Source organism: Leiobunum rupestre, chromosome 1, assembly GCF_980474605.1.
Source record: "Leiobunum rupestre chromosome 1, qqLeiRupe1.1.hap1, whole genome shotgun sequence".
NCBI lineage: Eukaryota > Metazoa > Arthropoda > Arachnida > Opiliones > Sclerosomatidae > Leiobunum > Leiobunum rupestre.
This window is the reverse complement of record NC_143384.1, coordinates 24,023,582-24,041,402: the sequence shown is the minus strand read 5'-3', so window position 1 is coordinate 24,041,402 and position 17,821 is coordinate 24,023,582. Positions and strand designations below refer to the sequence as shown.

Sequence of the window (17,821 nt, the reverse complement as noted above, 5' to 3'; positions counted from 1 at the left end):
CATTAATTTAGGCGGCAGGGTTAAAATGCGTAATTTAACTGACTTGTGAGTGGCGGGATTTGAAATGGGCCAAATATCAAAATTATAGGATTTTATAGGCCTTTTTCGGGATTTTGCGGGATTTTGTAAAAAAATATAGGATGTTATATAGGAGGTCGACTTCAATATTACGCAACTCGAATACTCGATAACCAACTCGATTGCCTTAAGCCACTATCATGAACGCGAAATAGACGAATTAATCAAGCAGAGATGAGAGAACATAGCGCAGCCTGCCAAAAACACGAGGCATAACATCCTTTCAAAATCAACGTAAAAGGGATACAAGTACAAGGAACTGCGTCGCAACGTGGGAATTTTCTTACAAAAAGAAGAGACGAAGCAATCTTAGGAAAGACCCCTCCGAGTGAAAAACTGCTTATCTAGGCAGAGTTTGAAACCAGTATACTTACCACGTAGCGCCGTCAAAGGTTAATCCTTCCGGCGAAACCCTTTGGGTGGGTGGATCCAGGTAAGAGTCACGGATTCTCACCGCTTCTGAATTTTGATATCTTCCGCGTGAGGGCTCGGGATGGACAAGCCATAGAGGAACTATCCCCTCTATGGACAAGCCGCGTCAGTGGACGCCAAGTGGACTTTTTTTAGATGACAGCGTGGCCCTCCGATGGTGGCTTGCGAAACCGTGGATAACGCGTACACTATGATAGATTGCAACGTTTCACTTGAGCGTTTTTTTTTAAAGGAGAAATTGTTCGTAGAAGGAGATGGTCAAGCCATACCGGTTATAGCCACCTGGTGAGATCCGGATATAGCCACTTGAAAAAACCCAGAATTTTTTGGCTTTTTTTTCAAAAAAAATTACAATATGAATATTTTAGTAAATTAATAGTTTTTATTTAGAATTTTTTTTTGTTTCATATTTAGAAACCGGTTTAGTTTTACCAGTTTTTCGGTAGGTTTAAAGTTCCAAAGTCCGCTGCCTCGCTTCTGTCGGTGTGTCATACACAAAAACTAGGGGGAATTTCCCGAGGAAATCAAAAGAATTCAGTTATTTTATATAGTTATTTCGCTTTATTTGTTTAGTTTCTTATTTAAGACAATAACTGCAGACACTTTCTACTTACATAAGTAAAAGGTACTGTTTATATTTTATCCGGTTATAACCGAAAAAAAAAACGGTTATGGCCGATTAAAACCACTGGTCTGATTTTTTCAAAAAAAAAGCCGTTTTTTTCCCAACCGTTAGATGGCGCCGTTAAATTAACTCTGAAAAGGCACTGGGGGATTCTATAGATTTTCGCCGTTTGCCAAATAGTGGTTCGACGCCGTTTCGGTAGATGGCGCTAGTGGCTTTACACTTCCATTTCGACAGTAAGCGTAGGATCGGCACTTTCGAAAGACATTATAGCGAGGAAATGAGCCTCCCGAACCATGTCAATATTTCGATGTTTTAGGCTTTGAAGACACAAACTGTGGATAATTTAAAACAAGAATATATTGAGGGTAACGGAGAATGCACTACTGGTGGCGTAATAACCCCCCCCCCCCTTACCTTCATGGGCCACGTCAAAATTCTCAGAAGGAATTCTTCTCTTGAGAAGAGTTAGTTCTTCCTGAGAATTTTATCCCCGTTGAGAACTCGCTAAAAAGCGTCAAATGTACAAATATTCTTCTAAAGATGGCGGCTTACGAGCAGTGGCGTAGCTGATGGTCCGCAGGGCCCGCAGCGCGGTGGGGGGGGGTCCCACTCGGCATAAAAAATTGAAAAGGGGGGCCCCAGAGATTTTTGCGGGGGGGGCCTCTGAGTTCTCAGCTACGCCACTGCTTACGAGAATGCCACGAGCGTTGTAAAATAAGCCTTTGAAGATAAATATTATTTTTACACGATTTCATGACAATATATGAAGGAAGAAAACATTTTATTTATAATTTAAAAGGAAATATTTCATTATAAATTAACTTAACATTCGTTTTTCTCTGTAAGTCATTTTCGTCCACCAAAATATCATACTGTTTATTTTCTTCAGCATCAAGTAAACTTGACTAAAATATTGGAGTAGGTACATTTGTTCGAACGGTGGAACAAATGTTTCAATTGTTCGAATTGGACAACTTGTTTGTTTCATTCGTCCGAATCGGTAGCATCACTTGTCCGAATTCCGTCGCTAAATTATTATTTCTTATTGCTGTTTTTTGTGGGAATTGCGTTGAATGTTGTGGATATTTTAGGTTAGGTTAGGTTACGTTAGGTTCACGTTAATGTTACTATTTTCTTATATTAAGAATATTTTAAAAAAACAACCAATTCCTAATGTTCGAAAAAACGGACAAACGATTATTCGAACAAATGAAATTCGCCAGTAAAGTTAACATAAATTGAACGACTAAATCACCAACAAAAGTTGTGATAAATGTTTCGGGCAAATGAAATACGTTTTCGGACATACGATCCTGTTTTCCGGCATTCGGACAAATGATCATTCGAACATTTGTACCACCGTTTGGACGAATGAAATTCGAACAAATGTACCCAAATCAAAATATTAGCTGCCATTTTAATTTATAATTTCCCCCTTTTTGACCAAGTGACTCAAGAGGACCCCCGAGAAGAGATTACCCCCTGAGACCGTCCAAATTTTGAGAAGCGAGAATTCTCACTATACCAAATGACTGGAATCATAAAACGTCGCCGTTAAAACAAAACCACGTATCTTTTCGGTGGCCTTTTTGAGAAAAATGGATTTTTTAATTTTGCTGGGATTTGTGAAATCGCGTGTTAGGTTTTTACACGCGAGTTAATTTTATAGTTAAATAATTTCGTTTCAATATTGATTTTATGAGGATTTTAATTTAAAATATTTTGCTAAAGGGGAACTTTTAGACATACGTGGTTTCGCGTCATGAAGTGAGATAGGAGCTGAAAATAAGCGAGATACGTGCTTTTGCGCGAAATACGTTGTGAATACGTTTAAATTTTTTCTCGATTTAAAAAAATAAATCCAATTGCAATCTATTAATGTTTTTAATGTTATATACGTAAATTGGAGTGTAGAAACTAAATATGTCAATTTTGACAAAACCACGTATCTCAAGTTACGTGATTTTATTTTAACGGCGACGAAAAGCAGAATCTCGCCTTAGATATCGCGTACACACTTGTTTAAAACTATCGCCGTACGGATTCTTATGATCTATACGTAATCTCTTTGGCAAGAAGACGGTTGATTTCGAAATTTGAATTTACAAGTCGAAATCTAACCTCGATCGGGAGGAGTCCTGCTTATACGACATTGATTTAAAGCGTATGGGCCGCCCTATATCGACTGATATTATATGAACGTTCTCGAATGGAATCTAGCGATTATAAGATAGCCAAGGGTACATTGGGATGCGACCCGATAGAAAGTGGCGGCCGCTTAATTAGTAAGCCAAAAATTAAGCCGCGATTATTATGGAACGAATATAAATGTAAAAATTTATCAAAATTACCAAGAGTTATGAATAAATCAATAATTTAAATATAGGAAACCTTTAGAAGGTTATGCGCGGGAAAATAACGGATGTTTCGAGGAAAGGGACATTTTATTGTTAAATGAAAACTTTGTATTGATATATAGAATGAAATAAAAAATTTGAATCTTTCAAGGTCATATAGAATGAAAACTTCGAAACTTTCAAGGTAATATAGAATAAAAAATCCGAATCTTTCAAGGTCATATAGAATGAAAAACCCGAATCTTTCAAGGTAATATAGAATAAAAAATCCGAATCTTTCAAGGTCATATAGAATGAAAAACCCGAATCTTTCAAGGTAATATAGAATGAAAAAATCCGAATCTTTCAAGGTCATATAGAATGAAAAAATCCGAATCTTTCAAGGTCATATAGAATGAAAAACCCGAATCTTTCAAGGTAATATAGAATGAAAAAATCCGAATCTTTCAAGGTAATATAGAATAAAAAATCCGAATCTTTCAAGGTCATATAGAATGAAAAAATCCGAATCTTTCAAGGTCATATAGAATGAAAAAATCCGAATCTTTCAAGGTAATATAGAATAAAAAATCCGAATCTTTCAAGGTCATATAGAATGAAAAAATCCGAATATTTCAAGGTCATATAGAATGAAAAAATCCGAATATTTCAAGGTCATATAGAATGAAAAATCCGAATCTTTCAAGGTCATATAGAATGAAAAATCCGAATCTTTCAAGGTCATATAGAATGAAAAACCCGAATCTTTCAAGGTAATATAGAATGAAAAAATCCGAATCTTTCAAGGTAATATAGAATAAAAAATCCGAATCTTTCAAGGTCATATAGAATGAAAAAATCCGAATCTTTCAAGGTCATATAGAATGAAAAACCTGAATCTTTCAAGGTAATATAGAATAAAAAATCCGAATCTTTCAAGGTCATATAGAATGAAAAACCCGAATCTTTCAAGGTAATATAGAATAAAAAATCCGAATCTTTCAAGGTCATATAGAATGAAAAAATCCGAATATTTCAAGGTCATATAGAATGAAAAAATCCGAATATTTCAAGGTCATATAGAATGAAAAATCCGAATCTTTCAAGGTCATATAGAATGAAAAATCCGAATATTTCAAGGTCATATAGAATGAAAAATCCGAATCTTTCAAGGTCATATAGAATGAAAAATCCGAATCTTTCAAGGTCATATAGAATGAAAAAACCCGAATCTTTCAAGGTCATATAGAATGAAAAAACCCGAATCTTTCAAGGTCATATAGAATGAAAAATCCGAATCTTTCAAGGTCGTATAGAATGAAAAAATAAGAAATTTGCAGTCGATTTATAGTATTTCATGAGATATTTCTTGGAAAATTAAAGGAAAATATAGGACAAATTCCTTTAAAATTATAGGAAAATATAGGAAAATTGCCTATAAAATTACAGGAAAATATAGGCTACAATTACTTCTGAAGTGTAAATCTATGCTTTTTAAAGGGAATTTGGATAAATAATTGGGTGTAGATTTTGATAAAAATAAATTCCACAAATATAGGAAAATAGTGTGATGATAGGAACACATCGAAAATATCCGAAATAGTTTAAAATATAGGAGGTGTAGTCACCTTGTATATATTGTAAATTCGCGGCAATATTCAAATTCAACCCCTTCACAAACAAATATATGGAACAGTTGGCAAATGTACACCGAGAAGTCTGTAAACAAACTCCCCCGAAAAACAAATCCGGTGAGATAAAAAACATTCAAATCGATAGAGCCATCTATAGCAGACGCCGTTAAGCGGGTCACGAGGTACGAGAGTCGTTTATGAAGAACGCAAAAACAAACCGTTTCTTTTATCGGGGAAATCCGTTTAAGAGGGCGGGAAATGAGCTACAGTATCCTGCTCGCGGCTCTCAACAGGCGAGGAGCGTTAAGCCCGACGATAAGGCTTTTCCGCACGTACCAGACACGTTCAAACAGCGGCGACAACACAAACACGACTGTCTCGAGTTAAAAGAACAATCACTTAGATTACAGCCCGGTGACCCTTCGACTTTCGAATACATTTCGAAGCTTTTAATATTATTAAAGGGATTCTAAGAACTGGCATGGAAGCTAGAGCTTTCGCCAATACTCCCTAGAGGCGCGGCAGTCTAGAACCGTACGTAGATTATACATAATTTCCTATCCCGCAGTGCTTAGGAGGTGTAAAGGCGGGGTTTCCACATTTAATATTAATAATATTTCCCGGCCATTTACGAAGATTTCCCCTGACTTAATTTACTTAATTTGAGAATTGATCAATTTTGGCTTAAGCTATAGTTTGCGACCTGATTATTAAACCCTTTTTTTAAATTCCTTGATTTTTCTCTAATTATTAGACCCCATTATAAAAAATTCCGCAGCTTGTCCCCGATTAATACTCAATTTTGGAAATTCCCAACATTTCCCACGATTATTAGACCCCATTTTTAAAATTCCCAACATTTCCCCCGATTATCAAACCCCAGTTTAAAAATTCCCAATATTTCCCCCGATTATCAGACCCCATTTTTAAAATTCCCAACATTTCCCACGATTATCAAACCCCATTTTTAAAATTAACTACATTTCCCACGATTATCAGACCCCATTTTTAAATTCCCAACATTACCCCCGATTATCAAACCCCATTTTTAAAATTCCCAACATTTCCCACGATTATCAAACCCCATTTTTAAAATTAACTACATTTCCCACGATTATTAGACCCCATTTTTAAATTCCCAACATTACCCCCGATTATCAGACCCCATTTTTAAAATTCCGACTTTTCAAAGCATTTCAGGTTTTCTAAATATTGGGTCAACCCTGATAAAAAAAAATTATTTTTTGGAGATATACGCTCGCAGCAGGATTATAACCAGCTAAGCTAATAACACAAGGCACCAACTTGAGCCCAAATCAGCTAGAAACATATAATACCTTTAAACAGGTGGCCGGGTTATATTGCATAGGAGGGTAGTGCTAAGCCTTTCTTGCCACGCGAGCCAACAGCTCCCTACACCAACTATTACAGTTAACCCCTAAAAGTTTTTATGGAAAAGGGAAACCGAAAAACTCGAGGGAAAACCCCTTAAGCTAGTGGGGAGGGAACTTTCAAACTCAACGCGGAAGGAGTGGTTCCGTGATTTCACCCAGTGCCCAAAGCCAGGCTCGAACCAGGCCAGGCTTGTTGATTTTTGATTTAAAAACTATTGGTTTTAAATCGAATTTTTATTGATTTTAATTTAATTTTTTTGTTTCTTAAGTTGTAAGACGGTTTTCTTGACAAATTGATAGTAATTTGAGTGCGGCGATAACGTACACCGTCGCCGTTAAAACAAAACCACGTATCTTTTCGGTTTCCTTTTTGAGAAAAATGATTTTTTTAATTTTGCAGGGACTTGTGAAATTGCGTGTTAGGTTTTTACATGTGAGTTAATTTTATAGTTAAATAATTTCGTTTCAATATTGAATTTATGAGGATTTTAATTTAAAAATATTTTGCTAAAGGGGAATTTTTAGAGATACGTGGTTTCGCGTCATGTAGTCAGATAGGAGCTGACAATTAGCAAGATACGTGCTTTTGCGCGAAATGCGTTGTGAATATCAAAGATACGTTTAAATGTTTTCTCGATTTAAAAATATAAATCTAATTGCAACCTATTAATGTTTTTAATGTTATATACGTAAATTGGGGTGTAGAAACTAAATATGTCAATTTTGACAAAACCACGTATCTCAAGTTACGTGCTTTCGTTTTAACGGCGACGAAAACTATATTTTAAATTAATCTTTAAGAAATTAAATTATTATTTAATAATGAAATTTAATTGAATTTTATCTGAATTGAAATTTCTAAAGAACCAACTTACGTACATTTTCATAAATACATTGACACGTGATTTAAATCAATTGCTGAGAAGGGATTTTACCGAGGGGTCGGACATTTACCAAAATCCCGTACACTTTGTCTAAAATCGCAAAATCTTTTAACTCTCTCTATAGTAAATTAACATTGAAATCCCAAAATCACTTCAAAAAGTAATGATAAAATCGCCAAAATCTCTACGAAATCCCGAACAATATAATGGAAAGTGTCCGACCGCTCGGATTTTACTACGCTCTAGACTGCCGCACCACGATCACGAATGGACATCGACGTAAGCTTTACTTTTACGGGAACTTCGTAATACTGTATATGTCTCTTGCTCTCTCTTAACTGCTAAGAGACGGGTTAAGCCAGCCCTGGAAAACGTGTATTTATAACTTCAAGGAGTATAATGAACCTATACGTCTACAACCCGAAGTTTCCGCAACACGTTTTTAGCACTGGCTTAACCTGTCTAATTTTATTCGTTTTCTAAATGGTTTTCGAAAGTTAAAACAGTGATTTATAAATATGTTAATTTTACACTCGCGAAGATGCAAGTTTCATTTTTATGATTTAGATGGAAACTTCCGCTTTTAACACGATATTTTGGGCGTGATGGAAATACCTTAAAATAGTTGTTTGGTTTCAAGATGCTTAGATACGGGTTTTAAGCGGTAATAGTGAGTGTAGGGAGCTGTTGGCTCGCGTGGCGTGAATGGCTTGCCACCACCCTCCTACGCATTGTAACCCGGCCAACTGTTTAAAGGCATTAAAAGTCGCTAGATGACTTTGGCCTAAGGTGGTGCCAAGGGTATTTGGATGATAAAATTGGCGAATAAGTAGATTAGTCCATCATGAAAAGGGATAAAAAAGCTAAGTAAAGTAAAACCAGATTTCTAGTAAATTTACTTTCAGTAAAGTAAAACCAGATTTCTAGTAAATTTACTTTCAGTAAAGTAAAACCAGATTTCTAGTAAATTTACTTTCAGTAAAGTAAAACCAGATTTCTAGTAAATTTACTTTCAGTAAAGTAAAACCAGATTTCTAGTAAATTTACTTTCAGTAAATGAAAACCAGATTTCTAGTAAATTTACTTTCAGTAAATGAAAACCAGATTTCTAGTAAATTTACTTTCAGTAAATGAAAACCAGATTTCTAGTAAATTTACTTTCAGTAAATGAAAACCAGATTTCTAGTAAATTTACTTTCAGTAAATGAAAACCAGATTTCTAGTAAATTTACTTTCAGTAAATGAAAACCAGATTTCTAGTAAATTTACTTTCAGTAAATGAAAACCAGATTTCTAGTAAATTTACTTTCAGTAAATGAAAACCAGATTTCTAGTAAATTTACTTTCAGTAAATGAAAACCAGATTTCTAGTAAATTTACTTTCAGTAAATGAAAACCAGATTTCTAGTAAATTTACTTTCAGTAAATGAAAACCAGATTTCTAGTAAATTTACTTTCAGTAAATGAAAACCAGATTTCTAGTAAATTTACTTTCAGTAAATGAAAACCAGATTTCTAGTAAATTTACTTTCAGTAAATGAAAACCAGATTTCTAGTAAATTTACTTTCAGTAAATGAAAACCAGATTTCTAGTAAATTTACTTTCACAAAGAGCCAAAATATATTGATAAATTTACTTTCAATAAGGGCCAAAATATATTGATAAATTTACTTTCAATAAGAGCCAAAATATATTGATAAATTTACTTTCAATAAGAGCCAAAATATATTGATAAATTTACTTTCAATAAGAGCCAAAATATATTGATAAATTTACTTTCAATAAGAGCCAAAATATATTGATAAATTTACTTTCAATAAGAGCCAAAATATATTGATAAATTTACTTTCAATAAGAGCCAAAATATTTTGATAAATTTACTTTCAATAAGAGCCAAAATATTTTGATACATTTCCTTTCATTATACCAAACCGATTTTAGTAAATTTACTTTCAGTAAAAAAACAATACAACGCCCCAAACGACTCATTGCAGTAATTGCATTCAAAGACGAGTTAAGTTAAAGCCATTCGAAAGCCATCGTTTCAAAAACGCTAACAAAGAAGTAGCTTTCTTGGGAGAAAATTCTTTCGGATTTTCCATCCGGGAACAAAGGGCTTCTCAAAACAATGACCTTTAATTACGGGCCGATGTTACTCGAAGAAACGCGAATTAGGAATAAACAAACTGTTTCGCTAAAAGCGTGGGATATTTCTTCTTAATTACACTCAAGCCAAGAATATACGGGCGCGTGTTAACAGAGAATACCTAACCGCGGCCATATATCCTCGTGGTACCCCCAGGAGAATGGATGCCAGATAACTACGAGGAAAGGCTAAAGGGGCGTGGTTTTTCTTCCGGGTATCACCGAACGGGGTACTTAAAAAGTTATTCTACAAACAAACCCGAATACTTTCTTGGCTCAATATACCGAGGCTTAAAGATATACGAGACATTCATTTGGGTTGGCCAAGATAAAACTGTTTTTCCCTCCCTTCGCTAATTACCAAAGCAAATTTATGGGGCACTTATGGGTTAATAGAAAACAGCCACCAGCGTCGAGTATTCACTATTTATCGCCAAAAGATCTTCTCGTTGGCTTGGCCATAATGGCACTTTCTACGAAAACTTTTCCCGTCGGTATGGAATATCTCCTACACAATCGATTGCCGAAATATATGTTTACTCTTTTAGTGGAGACCACATTTTGGCTAAAATCGAAAACTCCGTTACCAGGGTTACGCGTATAGGAGTGGGTAATTTAAGCGAGTCGATAACTCATAAAAGGTTTAGAGATATAACCGAAATATATAAATCTACGATTTAGAATCGCTATTACGTGATGTTCTTAGTTTTTTGTACGAGTCGTAATCTATATTTGCGATAACTCCTAACATTATGATTTAACAGACTTAATAAAGGGCTAAAATCTCACAATCCATAAACGTTACAAGTACTAAAACCAAATATACTTCAAACTCGAGTTGAATAAGTACTGTTTAGAGATATATCCGAAATATATAAATCTAAGATTTAAAATCGCTATTACGTGCGATAACTCCTAACATTATGATTTAACAGACTTAATAAAGGGTTAAATTTTCACAACGCATAAACGTTACAAGTACTAAAACAAAATATACTTCAAACTCGAGTTGAATAAGTACTGTTTAGAGATATATCCGAAATATATAAATCTAAGATTTAGAATCGCTATTACGTGCGATAACTCCTAACATTATGACTTAACAGACTTAATAAAGGGTTAAAATTTCACAATCTATAAACGCTAAATAATTATTGTTCAGAGACATATACGAAATATATAAAACTATTTAGATTACGTAAGATGTGATGTACCTAGTTTGTTGTACCAGTCATAATCCATAATTGGTATAACCCATAACTTCGAAATATTAAGAGGTTAAAATTTCACAAACCAAAAACGTAAAAAGTACTAAAACAAAATGTACTTCAAACTGGAATTAAGTAATTGATTGCTACTTAAGCAACAGCGAGCCAAATCATTGAACTTCAGAACAGAACCACAAATTTAAAAATAGTTTAAATAAAACTATATTAGTCTACAATCAACTGAATATAAACATAGCAATTAAGTTTTCAAATCAATCCGAAGAAAATTCAGTAGAGGAATAGCAACTTCGTCGATTACGCGTTAGGGTTGAAAAAAAAACGTTTTTTTTTTTAACAAAAACCCAAAAACAGTTAATTTTGGTTTAAACCAGGTTTTTTTTTGGTTTAACTCAGGTTTTTTGAAACACTGCTTTATTTTACTTTTAATATATTTTTCGTTTTTGTTTAACCGAGCATACATATTACTAATCAACTAAAAATTAATGTGAGTATTAGGTATTATTACAAGTCTCACGTGACCAAAACGAAGTTTTAGTTTTAGTTTTTTTTTTGATTTTGTGTAAATGCCGGTTGACCAAGAAAATGCCTCGAAAATTTTATACAAGAAATTGGAAATTTTCAAGCGCATTAAAGGACAATGTAGGATGAAGAAGGGTATACGATGACGGCATGTTTTCGGGTTATATACTACATGAGAAAACCTAAGGAAAATATAGGAAATGTGGTCACCTTGTAAATGTTTTAGAAATTTAATCATTTCGGTAAGAAAATGTACAAACATTTTAGAATCATTTTTAGTTAAAAAAAAACAAATTATTAAAAAACTTTTTTTTTAAATCACTTGGTTTAAACCATAATTTAAACCAGTTCGCGCCCATTGCAAATCCTTTTCTTTAGAACCAGTAGATATATTTTAGAGCCTTAACGAAGCTAGAACTACTAGCCCTACGCCCAATCAGATAAACCCCATTTCAACAGACAGAGAGACACGTAAAATCAAACAGATCATAAGACCCCCCACACAAACACTCCCTAAACCACACGGTCGTAGAGTTCCAAAATTTGTAAAAATCCTTTTCAAGTTTTGCAAAACCAGTTTTTACAAACAATATTTTTCTTGGCCAACTTTCGTTTTAAGAAACACCCTTGTTAGGGTTAAAAAAATTGTGAGAAAATATTTATAGGGGCCAGAGAAACTTGACATTACAAAAAAACGCGAGGGAAATACCTATTTAAATCAAGTGTTCATAGTCAACTAAGCGTGACTACGCCCACCTAATTTAGAGATAAATTTAAATTCGAATTCTGGGTGCAAAATAAAAATAGACATTTAAAACTAATCTTTTTCGAGTATAGGTTGGGATGGTTAAGTTTCTCTTTATTCTGTAACAGCTACCGCAAATCGACCATTCAACCCAAAAAGAAAAAAAAAAACGTTATCAGATTCGTTAGCGTGTAAAAAAGATATTTGGCTGGGATAAAAAATGGTTTTTTCAGAGTTACGTTTTTTTAACTTTGCTTTTTTAGAGGGAGATTAAGTAGATTTTCAATTTACGAACGAATAGTTTTAGTGGTAGAGTATCTTAAACGACATTATTAATGATATATAATTTTAGCTCGCCGTATCAAACGAAGCTATTTTTCTAATTAGTTTCTTAATTTTTAATTAATCGCGGCGCTAATGATCACACGATTTTACGAAATGAAAGAAGGAAAAATCTGTAAAAAATATAATTTATAAAATAATGTATTTATTTTATACATTCATGATTTTAATGAAGTTACGATTACCGAAAGTAGTGCAAGGCTACGCGGTCTAGAAAAATATTCAAATATTTACGAATTATTTTTGCCTTTACTTTTTAAGTGATTTAAAAATTAGATTAGTGATCTAATATTAGCTGGTAGTTTTCCTGGATTTTTAACGCACTATCTCCTTGATGAATTGTGTGTATTAAAATCAGGGTTGGCTGATTTAAATCAATTTTTATATAGTATTTTTGAAAAAGAAAAAACCAATTGCTATAATTTAGGTTTAAATATAATCTTTCTTGTACTTCCCCCTAATGTTGCTTTGGATTCTACCTGTGGCTGGGGATTCACCGAATTTGTTTTGTAAAGTACCAAAATAGGTTTTAAAAAATAAAAACTTCTATATGATTACTATCTTAAATTTAATAAATTCATTATACATATTAGTCTTTAAAAATTAAAACATTTTTAAGGTAAAATTATGATACTAAATTATATAAAACTTTGAAAATTTAATTAAAATCAAATAAATCAAAAAAATCAAAAAAACTCAAATTTAAATAAAAAACATCGATTTATTTGATTTTTTTTAAATCAAATAATTCCCAACCCTGATTAAAATCACATTGTGTAGCCGCCGCCACCACCACCGCCGTATATCAACGTAACTCTCCAAATATTTAGATTGCAACGCTAAATAGGAAATAGCATACTTTCTATATTAAAATATGAATGCTAGTTTAGGCGGTTTTTGCTTTGAAACCTACATATAATTTTGAAAATAAGTTCAATTTGATTCTAAATGTTATTTGGGTTCTGTCATTGTTACATTTTACCTACACTTATCGTTGTATCAATAAAATACGAATTTTGAGCCAATTCGCGAGACCCAATAACCCGGGTTCGCACTACGGTGTTATTGGAATTTATTGAATTGACACAAGCGCCATCTACCTTCAAACATTTTATCTCCGGCCTTAAAATAATCAACGTCGAGATCTACCTTCAAATGCACTGTTTCATTCAACATACAATATAAATTATTGTCTGATTTAAGTAAATTTAATATAAATAGAGTGATTTAAATCGCCTATTATTATATTATTATTAAAATGTACAAAAGTAGATTATCTAGCAATGCCAACTCAAAGCAAACTAAATTTCAAGTAGTAATTATATTTAATTAGGATTAAATTAAATTTTAGTTTAAACTATCGCTAAACGCAAGTATTACCAATTGGTCAAGATAAAATGTTTAAAAATAAACCAATTTAAATAAATTTTTTATACTTAAAAAATTAAAAAAATAACATCAAATGCTGATGCTATATCGGTGTGGATTGCGTGTACTCCAATATCCTTGACATCTGGATCTTATTGTAATGAATAAATTATATATTTTCCATTTTTTTTAGAGGTTAAACGTAATTTTCAATACAGCCATAGAAAATACAAAAAGGGAATAGCAACTTAGTCTACTTATCGTTTCGGCTTACTTTAAACCTTTTAACTACCGGTATTGTTTAGGGTTTAAGCCTGGCTCTCTGAAACACTAACAGGAAGTACCATTAGCGTCTTACAATATTAACCTTTGGAACATCTAAATACATTTTAACGCCTCTCGTGTTGCTATTCCTTTTCTATATTTTCTACGATATGGCTTTATCAGAGCTTTCAAGTTAGGTTGACGAAAAGTAGAGTTTCCGATCTTCGTGGGGCGCTACATTTGGCGCGTAATATACCCTACAGACATAATTAGAAGGTCGGTCATTAAATAATAAAGAAAAACGTCCCGAGAGACCGAAAATTATTTTCAGAGAAAGTGGGTAAACATATTAAAGAGGGTATCTAGGGAGAGCGCATTCAAATTGTAGATTGGTCCATGGCCGACAGTTTCAGGGCAAAGTTTTTATCTATAGGTGACGTCAGCTGACGTCACAGTGTCATTATTTATTGTTCGAAAAATTGACGTTTTTAGCCGAAACCTAAACTTTCGAGAAAAACTTTTCACGGCGCAGAGCTACCACAATATTTTCAAATACAAATTTGCTGACTTTTGCCGACCCTTTTTATTGATATTAACAAATTTCTCCGACCATTTTCACTGATATTTACCAATTTCCCGACTTTTCCCGACCATTTTCACTAATATCAACAAATTTTCCGACTTTTACCGACCATTTTCACTGATATTTACCCCATTTCCTGACTTTTACCGGCCATTTTCACTGATATTAACAAATTTCCCGACTTTTACCGGCCATTTTCACTAATATTAACAAATTTCCCGACTTTTCCCGACCATTTTTATTGATATTAACAAATTCCTTGACTTAAGCAACCATTCTTATTGATATTAACAAATTCCTTGACTTTTAGCAACCATTCTTATTGATATTTTCAAATTTCCGACTTTTACGGACCATTTATTTTGATATTTACAAATCTCCCGACTTTGGCGACCATTTTTTATGTTTTTTACAAATTTCCCGACTTTTGGCGACCATTTTCACTGATATTAACAAATTTCCAGACTTTTACCGACCTCTTAAAAGCCAAAATTGGACCATTTTATCAAATATTAATTTATTTATTTAAACTTAAATATTCAGTACGAGGGTTATGTTTTTAGTTTTAACTAAAATATTTTTAGTAATAATGTTATTAACTAAAAAAACCTATTTTTTTATAGATCACTTTAAATTAAATGCTAAAGATAAATTTAAAGAGACACCACAGACATTTAAATAAAAATACCACTGTGCCCCTTTAGATTCTGTTTTCTAATATATTCTTAAAATTCCCTGTGCATTATTTCATAGCCCTAAAGCGGCGGTTTTCGGAAACTTGCGTGTGAAGCAGATACTATTTTTACAGAGTTGCCAGCCATTCTTTCGTTCTAAATTATTTATTTCACATCGAAAATGTATGTTAAAATAGCTTTCGAAAAGCGCCGCTAGAGGGAAATAGAAAAAAGGCCCATTGGCTTCGTAAATAGAACACTATTTCTAACAAACAAACAATCAAAGAAGAGGAATTATAATTAACGAAATCGTCTACATCGCGATTACCTTATCAATAAACCCGAATTGTCGAACTAGCTTAAACAAGACGAGTTATAAACGCGTTTATCGCGTCTTTTCAACAAGTACGGTTCCTACATGTACGCTGCTAAGCACGTATTTAACAAACAACTACTGAAAAACTACGCGTTTATAGATGTTTGCTCAACATCTAAAATTATGCGTCTAAACTATTAAAATAAAACAAAATCACGCCTTTATTTGAGTTTATTACGCCCTAAAATTAACTGGAAAAACTAAGAAAATAAATTGCTGCAACGAACAGCTCTTAAACTCAAATAGCACTGAAACGAAATTCGTGTTCTGTTGACATTTGTCTTAATCCAACAAGAAAACCCAACCAAAATTTTACTTTTACGAATAACAAAACGTTATTTACATTTTACTCATACCCTTAAGTTCATAAAACGTAAACGCAATACGTTTTTAAACTACTTAAAAGAACTGTTAATAACAATCACTATTGCAAAAAACCGTTAGACGCAAAATTAGGCTAAAACCACGTGATAAACACGTGGGTCTACTCGAACGTCGCTTTTCCCGTTTCCGGCTTCCTCCCCCTTCCTCGACAAAAATTACGAAATAAAGACTAATAAAGTAAATAAAAACAATAAGCTTACGTTAACTGAATCCCGTAGACATCGGCTAGGGAAGGGTTGAACTTTTTGTCCTCGTCGGAGACAGGCTTAACGCGTCTGTCTTCGAACGCCACTTTCACCAAATCGTCGTAGGTATCTTTGACAACGGTTTCCACGCTGGAAACATTCAAAATAGTCAGCTTCATTTCGGAGTTGGGTCCCGATTCTTTGGAGCCGTGACTCAACGCGGGATCATTCAAAAACCGGCGGTTGATGACGTTGGAACCACCGGGATTGACAACGGCAGGGACCCTTCCGATTAAATTGCGAATACCGAGTCTTAAATGAGAGGGTTCTAACCGGTCCAAGTTTGAATTCGCCTTCAATTCGAGCACCAAAATCCCGATTGTGAAAATCACGGCGGTGAGGCTAAGCGCTGTCACTAGTCGCTGTTTCAACTTCATGGTTGGTTTTAAGTCCCTGTAAAAAGCCGATTTTGTCCTAGCACGAATCGACCTTCATTCATGATGATTTATTTAATGAAATCGCGATAATTTGTAGACATGATGTTCGTGGTTTATCTCCATCGTATAAAAACGTGGGTTTAACAGAGCGCTATCTGCACGGTACCTACGTCTTTGGAAGCCCAGCTAGGGTCTGAAGCGGAGAAAATGCGTTTCGCGTCCTCCCAGGGAGCGCGACGCTAGCGCCGCCAACGAGCGCTCGTCGCCCGCGGCAGCTCGACGGCCGCATGGTTGCCGGATTTGCTATATTCCCCTGGTTTTCGCGTCTCCCGTCTCTCGAGCTAAGAAAAATTACGTATTAAGTGACGCAACAGGCTTCATTATATAGCCAAGGGCCGTATTCTCTTCCACTTTTGCCTTTTGCTTTCCGGATAAGCTCGTCAAGGACGCGCTGGGGGGGATTGTTTTCTTAAGTATGAAAAGAGGGGAGCTCATTTTTGGGCGGTTTTATATTAGGATAGCTACCGACATTTTTTTACGTTGTCGATTTAAGGAAAAGTTTGTTGGATTAAATAGGACTAGTTTCGTAATCGTTCAGAGTTTCGAAACCATTTAGCGAAATATAATCTTGTTTGATATCTTGGGTGGGTGCGTTTATACAGGGTTAATTTGCCGGGATTCGGATTGCGTTTTTGGTACAATTATGCGCCGTATGGTGGCAGCGCTTGAGAGGAGACGAAACTAGGCTGCGTTAATTTACCGAGATTCAAATTGCGTTTTTAGTACGATTATGCGTCGTAATATATTGACAGCACCTGAGATTGGGAGAAGCAAGGGTGCGTTAATTTAAAGCAAGGGTGCGTTAACTTACCGAGATTCAAATTACGTTTTTAGTACGATTTTACGCCGTAGATGAAATTGTAGATAGTTGGGTGCATCTGTATTTTATTGTCAATTTCATTTCTCCTCTCAGAGAGCTTACGGGTCAATTTTCCATTTATAATTTATAAGATTACATTACGGGAGTTATTCGAGATCAATCTCGGGGGACTCTGAGAGCGGTAAATGGAATCCGCTATAAATAAACGAAACTCGTGCAATTGTGAGCTTTAGCAACCCAATGAGTTATTATCAGTTGACAGTTTTTTAAAAGACAAGTTTCTTCTACAATCCTGTACGCGTT

General features: G+C 34.2%; 1 protein-coding gene across 2 annotated transcripts in view; it reads right to left on the bottom strand.

Annotated features, from left to right (window-relative positions):
- Nucleotides 1-16,845, bottom strand: part of LOC149961926 (extracellular serine/threonine protein CG31145) — a 190,401-nt gene extending 173,556 nt beyond the window's left edge. For both annotated transcript variants that reach the window (XM_090177359.1, XM_090177369.1), the window contains exon 1: nucleotides 16,217-16,845. In XM_090177359.1, the coding sequence (XP_090033485.1) occupies nucleotides 16,217-16,638 (422 nt within the window). In that variant the 5' untranslated portion in view covers nucleotides 16,639-16,845. The remainder of the gene's footprint in view (nucleotides 1-16,216) is intronic.
- Nucleotides 16,846-17,821: the final 976 nt, after the last annotated feature.